This window comes from Pollachius pollachius (genome assembly GCF_949987615.1).
Source record: "Pollachius pollachius genome assembly, chromosome: 15".
NCBI lineage: Eukaryota > Metazoa > Chordata > Actinopteri > Gadiformes > Gadidae > Pollachius > Pollachius pollachius.
The window spans coordinates 16,861,233-16,869,602 of NC_136948.1; the positions used below are offsets into that span (position 1 = coordinate 16,861,233).

Genomic DNA, 8,370 nt, shown 5'->3' on the forward strand with positions numbered 1-8,370 from the left:
TTTTATCTTTTATGTATGAATGTCGATTTTAGAACTGTAATTTTAGCTTTATTTGACATTTTTATATTATGATATTTTGTCAGGCAAGATAATTTAGCGGCATTTGAGAAGCCTACGTCAAAGATCAGTGATCTTTTGTATATTGCGTAATCTAATTGGATAGGCAATAGACCTTTCATATGATGAGATAGGATGCGTGGGCCAATCAGCATTGCACATTGGCTGCCCCAACGCTCGGTCCAACTCAGTAACCTCGTATTTACTACATCCAAAGATTGGTATTTACTGCAGCAAGCTTAACCTGTTTTAATATGTCCTACTCCAAGTGTTTCAGAGCCTCTCTCAACCTAAACCATGGCCAGCCCACAAATTGGATTTGACAACCAGCGGGCCTATTCCAGTCTCATGAGAGGACTGCAGGAGCTGGACTTGAGGGGCAATTCCACCCCTGGCTCATTGTATCTGATAGGAGACCACGCCTTCCCTCTGGCCATGAACGCCCAAGGCCAGGTGCTGATGGCCGCCTCCCTCTTTGGACGTGGACGCATGGTAGTTCTGGGTCACGAGAGCTACCTGACCGCCTTCCCCGCCCTGGTGGAGAACGCCCTCACCTGGCTCAGGGGCGATGGATCTGAAAACCCCCTGGTTGGTATTCACCAGAGCTGCAAGCCGGTGGCGGATAACCTCTCCCAGTCCGTTTTCCAGGCCAAAGTGGTGGGGGGCTTCCTCCAAGACCTGGGGGTGGGGGTGTATGTGGTGGATGCCTACAGCATGGCTCCTGATGTGAAGGCCCTGGTGGAGTTTGTGAAAGCTGGAGGGGGGCTGTTGATCGCAGGGCAGGCCTGGCACTGGGCTGGACAACACCCCAAGGAGAATACTCTGATGGCCTTCCCAGGGAACCAGATCACCAGCATGGCTGGGATCTACTTCTCTGAGCACTATTCAGAGGCCGGCTGTCTTTCTATTTTCCCACCAATTCCTTGCGGTTGGAATCCAGATCCGTGAGTAGAGCTGACTGAAAAAGGAAATTAAAACACAAAAATGTCTCAAACAGTCACACCCTTTCTAAATTACAAAAGACAGCAGTAGCATTTTGATAGAAGATTTTTTGTTACATATTTTGTGTTTTATATATACAGTATATATACTGCACTCGAGATGAGGGGGGATGGCATCCCCCTTTGGAATTAAAATGATCAAAATCATCCCCCTTCTGAAACAGCCATCCCCCCTTCCCATCCCCCTTTTCTCCCTTTCATTCCAACCCGTGAGCAACGCTCGTCTCCCTTCTCTGCCGAATGCATTTTTGAAAAAAAAAAAAAAAGAATCAGTTTTTAAAATCCTTAAAAGTGATTCATGCCTCGAATCGTGTGATGCGTCCGATGAGCTGCGTTTGTGGGGATAAAATATATAATAATATAATAATAATACTACTACTAATAATAATAATTATCACACCGTTGGTCTCCCACCATATGCGCTGTTATCAGTACAAATGATCTGTCCCTAAAAGTTAAAATCCACCATCCCCCCTGGCTTTTTTTTACAACTCGACCGCTATATATATATATATATATATTAATATGTTGGTGCCATTATGTCATTAGTCCTTTCCCTTCTCTCTAACTACAGGATTAACTTTGCGGACGACTTGGCGTTTCTCCTGGAGGGCGTGTCTGGGTTCAGGTTAAAGAACGAGTGTTCTGAGATTCTGGTCCATGGCCTTCTTGCCTTTCCGATATTCCCCTTCCTAGCGGGGGCATACTATGGCAGGGGTCGAGTCCTATTTGTCACTCATGAAGGATTGTTTGGCCAACAGGTTGGTTTAAAATTTAAGATGTTACCACATGTGTATGATTTCAAAAGAGAAAAGGTCAGCCAAAGACCATTGCACAAAGTTTACCATTTTAGTTGATATATACCTTAGTTGTGTAAGTGGTCCGTTATTCACTTTATTCTCAAGAAAATCGAGATTTTAAATGAAATTGAAGTACAATGAAATTGTAGAAGTAAAATATGACACAAATATATATATATATATATACAAATATTCTCAAAGTAACACATTCCTGCATGAAGTTTCCACTCAGTGTCAGTGTAAATTGTTGTTCAGATGCAGTGATCCGCCTATCCGCCTACCGGCCTAGAGGCTGGTCTTCCTGCTAAGGAATGTGTCCAGGGCACAAGTGAAGCAAGCTACATTACTGAGTACCTAAGGCCTCCATCATCTGTGGATGGAGCCTTTAACAAAGACAACAATTTGTGTTGTACTCCACAGGAGTTGGTTCCTTTATGGCACAACGCCCTCCGATGGTTGGACCAGGGCAGGAAAGGCGTAGTTGGAGTCCTTCCGTCAATGACCGATCTCCCCTCCCTGTACGGCCCGTCAGGGCTGAGCTGTCGGAACACAGACTTCACTGATGACCTGAGTGTGTTTGTGTCCACGGTATACTGCGATGAGAAGGCACAGGAGATGCAGGACTTTGTGATGGAGGGGGGAGGTCTGCTCATAGGAGGGCATGCCTGGTACTGGTGCAGTTGTAACCCAGAGCTCAACCCGCTGACTGACTTCGAAGGTACAACAACAACAATATCCTCAGGGTTCACTGGGATGTCCTCCCTAGTGAAGGATGTTTACAAAGGGAAGGGTGTCAGCCTTGTGTTTCCTATAGGGAAACCTTGTGAAAGACTTCAGTGACTGCATTTATGGTCCTTAGCCGCGGAAAGATATGATCTCGCCTATGTGAGGCTCACGTTTGGGGAACGCTATAGGCCCTATTGTATATTTATTGCGGTAGTCAGCTTCTAATCTACGGTGTAACGAAGCACCAATACCTTTTTTAACCACTATAAGATAGTTCGATTTGATGATGAAATTCCTGCACTTTCTTTTCCTTTTAGTGACTGCTCTTCCTTTACTCTAGGGAACCACATACTGAGCAAGATGGGCCTGAACGTGCTGGGTTCCACCGTCCCAAAGGAATTCTACGAGGCCCCCGACCCCACCAAGGTCTCCGTAGACCAGTACCACTTCCAGCACATGGTGTCCCGCTTCAGAAGACACCTGCTCTCCGGAGAGACTCTCACTGCGAAGGAGGAGGGCTTCCTGCCGCGGCTGCGTCGGGACATTGCTTCCTACCTGTTGATGGAGGCCAACGAGTCGGCGTCGTACACACAAGTCGTGTCCGACCTCACCGCCATTGTCAAAAAGGCTGGGATCCCACAGGTACAGGCATGCATCAGTAAGGACCAGGGCCCTTAAAGGCCCTAGCCTACAGGGTTATCCCCAAGTCTACCACGCGCTGGTGTCCTCGGTGACGTACTCCCGTCACACGGCCTGTCCTCCGCTTGTACAGAATCTGGGCTTTTCCTTTCATCTGGGCTTACTCATCGCTCCGCTCTGTGATAGTGGGCTTGTTGAGTCGTTAGGCCGCTACAGTTTGGCAGGCGGCTGGTGCTCGGGTCCCCGGCTCCACCAGCTAATCCCGTACGCTTTGCCCTCGCCGTTCTCTCCACACCGTCCTTTTATCGCCGTGTGTTGAGGTGTAGATATTTCGATATTTAAGTGTAAATATCGAAATATTTGCACCTAAATATTTAGATATTTAGGTGTAAACATTTAGCAATCATGTGGTCACACGACCAACAACAGGAAGTTAAAATTAAAGGTAAACACTGCACTGCAAATCCGAGCACAAAAATAAGCTTTGCCAACCCAATAAAAACACACAAGTAAACCCCAAGACAATAAAAAGCTTTTCAACACAATACATGCAAAACATGCAATATAAAGCACAGCAAATAAGGTTTAAATACAACAACAACAAATCATACTTCTGCTGTGCACCACATGCTGTGTGATCCATATACATATTGGGCTACCCCCTCACTGGGTGAGGTTATCAGTTAACAGTTATCAAGGATGTTCATGGCCATCTGATCTGATCAAATCAAGCAACTGTTTTGGTAACAATTTATATATTGAGAAGCCACTCAATCCTCGCTGTCTGCCCTCAGACACCTCATCAGCTAGTTTAACACATCATTTAATGCAACAATAATTGTTATAAAAGTGCAGCACATTGCGATGGGTGAAAGATGGCATCAAAAATATTAAAATATATTTCCCACGATTGCCTCTACTTATAGTTATATTTTAAGTCATGAGTCATACTTTTGCACACAAATTATATACTGTCTCTTAATTGAATATGAGGAGTCAGCCCCCTAACATGTCAATGCACTGTGAAACAAATCACAAGAATTTGAATCTTGAATTTGAATCTCCCGTGGTCTATTCAGGTGTCTTTGAACTGTCCCGTTAGCAGTGAAAAGGACCGTCTGCTGCTAACCATCGCGACAGAGCTCTATCAGTGTTTGGACCCCGACATGCTCCTGCCTTACCTGATCAAGGACATCCCTAGCATGCCTGTTGTCCAACACCAGCTTAATGTCAACGCAAACACAGCAGGTTCTATCTTTTTCACAGCTAGAAAGTGGGGCATTCTGCTTCTGATGTTCTTTTCTGAGTTTTTCTATTCTGTAAAGTGAAACAGTTTCATCATGTTTGGTGTGTGTGTGTGTGTGTATGTGTGTGTGTGTGTGTGTGTGTGTGTGTGTGTGTGTGTGTGTGTGTATCTGTCTGTGTGTGTGGGCGTATTAGGTAAAAAGGAGTGGATTAGTACTGGAGTGTACATCGCTCCAGGTATGAAGACCTACATATCTCTACCAGCACAGATTGTCAACAAAGGATGGATGGTGCGTGATAATTCTTTGACAAGCTTCATATTTATGGTCAATTTATTCGTCAGGCCTTACGTGAAAACATATCTACAGTACATATTGAGAGTTTGGGTGCGTCGGGAATGTGCATCAGCCTTCAAGTCATGCACATTCTCAAATTCTCAAAGTCAAATGAGGATTCCACAGCAGTCAGATAAGCCTCAGGACCTAGTTTGTATAATAACAATGATCATATACTGCCTACATGTATGTATAAGTATGCAAATATCTGCATGTCTTGTCTTTTTTGTTTTGTTGAACAGACTCTTGACCCTCTTGTCTTTCTGGTTGTACCAGGTGCAGATCGGCTGTCAGACGGACAATCTGGATCACTTGAAGGAACTGAGGAGAGCCCCTTGTGTTCACAAGACCTTCAGAATCACAACCCCCATGATGCAGGTGTGGAACCTGTGGGGGGGGCTCCTCTACCTCGTGGCCCCGCCCGACACACAGGTGGAGGGGCTGAAGGTCACAGTGGAAAGGGCGGTTCTTTCACCTTACTTTAAGTCCGGTGAGTTCCTCTAAGATCATTGATCATCAATAAAGGTGCAACTAACTACCAATTAACTAAATAATTGACTGCACGGGATACATCTGATTGCTGCATTGTCATGCCATGCTGCCACTATGTGTGACGCACTCCAGGCAGGAGAGCAGAACTGCAGTCAATTTATGTAAAGAAGGCACTCTATCAAGAAACAGAGGAATGTATGCTTGAGCTTAATCTCAGTAAAGAAGAGGTTGTAATTATAAGCAGATTTTATCATTTTAGTACTTCCATGACATTCATGTATCCAAGTTACTGTATGTAATTGAGCTCGGCAATCACTGATCGCATTTGAAAAGGTTTCCCAATGACTGAGTGCACAACCTTTGCTGCATGTAGATTTGATTATTCTCATGCAGATTCAACCAATATTTTGGGCTGTGGTAGTTTATTATGCAGTGTGTTACAGACTGTTACGGTAGGGTAGTGTGTGCATAGGGTTAGGGTCAGTACTGACGTCACACAGAGGGGGCGGTGTTGAGGGCTCACTTAGCCATAAGCAGGAATAGCTGGCTCTGTGGGGGTTCAGCAGGTGACATTTGGAGTCGGTGAACTTTAGCCCGATGGACACACACTGCTCGGCGACTCTTTTATGAGAACCCTTCTGGGTCTTATATATACACGGTGAATTAAACGACGGGACTTAAGGTGCGGGGTGGCCAGCGGGACTGACGGCCCAGCCCACCGGGACAAGGCGCCGGTGCGGATTGTAAAAGAGAGCGCTGTCCGCGTGATGGTGCTGTGGATTTTGAGAGAGTACCTCGCACCTAACCCCATTGATAGGTAAGATTGCACTCACCCAGGGGAGGCTTAGGAACATACTACAAGTTCATCGCACCTGGCAGGGACAGACCTTAGGTTATGGGCTGACTACCCAGAGGGATAACGAGCGCGGTAGGTCAGTACCCCACACAAACACACACACACACACACACACACACACACACACACACACACACACACACACACACACACACACACAGAGGATGGGGGCTGACCTGTGATCTGCTGTCCGATAGCGTGGGGTCGCTGAATGACTGTGGGCCTGTGGTGAACGTAGATGCCATCGTGTTACTATGGAACCCGTGAATCTAGAAAGGCCTCTAAGCTGGCCTTCTGCACCAGGTGTGACGACGCCGGCCGACTGGGCCCTGATGCGCCAGTCCCCCGCACCCTGGGCAGAGCTGGAGTTTGAGAACATCATCTTCACCGTGCCGTCCGACGCCATCCGACACCTGGAGCGACCTGATGAATTGGCGGCGCTCTGGAATAAGATCATGAGGGGGATCGCAGACCTGGCAGCTGTTTCCCACAAATTCCCGCGCAAGGAACGTTATGTCGCCGATGTGCAGATTTCCTACGGTGAGTCGCCTTTCCTTTCTTTTTTCTATCTTCCTCTGCCTTAGTGATAGATCAGTAATAGGTTCCTCTCTTCACCCAGGTTGGATGCATGCAGGCTATCCCATCATGATGTGCTCCTCTGTGGCCCCACAAATGGTTAACCCAGAGGCCTCTGGACGCAAAGACCTCTGGGGCTTCATCCACGAGCTGGGGCACAACCAGCAGAGGGGCTGCTGGGAGCTCAGGCCGAACACCACAGAGTGCACGTGCAACCTGTGGTCGGTGTACGTGAATGAAGAGGTTCTGGGGACTAAAAGGGCAGAGGTAAAAAACTGACCTGGTTTTGTGTTAAATTCAGAGACCAGCAGTTTACAGTTTTTTGCCGTATTCAACTAACAATTTCTTTAAAATATGGAGAAATTCTCCTTAAATGATTTGGCTTAACGGTGCAGTGTGTAGGATTTAGTTTGATCTAGCAGGGAGGTTGCAGATTGCAACCAACTGTATATCCCCAATTTTGGTCAAATTAATGAACTAAACTTAATAAGGTTAATTTGATAAAAATAAATAACCCTTCCAAGACAGGGCTCTCTAAGGGGGTATCTATTTCTTGTTTTTGAGTTTCATCGATGACCGTTTAAACACCCAGCCCATGGTGGCATATTTCCCATGCATTGTATTTTATTCAGACCCGTGGTGCTCTGGTAGAAATTATGTTTTCATCCAAGCACATCGGGCCTTTACACAGATGTCCGAGATTGTTAACCCTCTCGGACTCAGACAGCAACTTAACCGGCTTGTGGGTTACAAAGGAAGGACCCGCACCCTATGTGGATATAAAGGGCTTATTCTACGGCATCAAAAACACAACCATTCAGATTTGCTCTGTTGCATACCTTGCAGGCACATCCGAATTTGGAGCCTGAAACTCGGTTGTCTCGCATAGAGGAGTACGTCAATGGAGGCAGAAACCTTGGGAGCTGGACTGTGTGGGTGGCTTTGGAAACATACCTACAGGTGAGAGATTTAAAAATAGTTAACAATTGTTATTTTACACAAAACTCAAGCTTTAGATTAGTTCATTTCATATCCATTTCCAAAACAATAACAGATCGCTGGCTTCACCAGGCATCCAAATTAGGACTGACTCACCCCTACATATGGTCTTTCCACCCCCTATATGTCTCTTGCTCTCACTACCTCAGCTCCAGGAGGCGTTCGGCTGGGCAGCCTTTAAGAAAGTGTTCGCCGCCTACCACGACATGAGCGACGTGCCCGGGGACAACAAGGGCAAGATGAACCTGTACACCAAGACCTTCTCCATGGCCGTGGAGAAAAACCTGTGTGCCTTCTTCAAGGCCTGGGGCTGGCCCATAGAGGCCGCCACTGAGGAGGAGCTGTCCAAGCTGCCTCCGTGGACCAACCACCCCATGGCTCGCTATCAGTGAACCTTCCTATTGCTCATGTAGAGACCCTCCGTCAAGGGTAGAAAGCTTTGTGGTGGGGCTCAAAGGACTCATTTCCTTTTTAAATGCTATTGCACTAGTGGTGGTTGGTTAGATTGCACTATATATATTTTACACAGATTTAGTGAGCTAAGCTGTAGATGTTTTACTTATAAAGTACTCAGGTGTAGGCTCAGGTGTATCCAAAAAAATCTAATTTTGTTATTTTTCATGGGCGAAATACAGTGGCCATTG

The 8,370-nt window shown here is 46.3% G+C and overlaps 1 protein-coding gene across 1 annotated transcript; it reads left to right on the forward strand.

The window, feature by feature from the left end:
* Positions 1-354: 354 nt before the first annotated feature.
* On the forward strand, positions 355-8,118 carry LOC307087309 (TRPM8 channel-associated factor homolog; the record flags this gene model as incomplete). The annotated part of the gene is made up of 11 exons (XM_079752840.1): positions 355-1,001; positions 1,633-1,819; positions 2,279-2,576; positions 2,925-3,226; positions 4,303-4,471; positions 4,664-4,758; positions 5,080-5,293; positions 6,455-6,691; positions 6,771-6,994; positions 7,574-7,687; positions 7,876-8,118. 11 exons carry the CDS (start codon positions 355-357, stop codon positions 8,116-8,118), a joined length of 2,730 nt encoding a protein of 909 aa, XP_079608966.1.
* Positions 8,119-8,370: the final 252 nt, after the last annotated feature.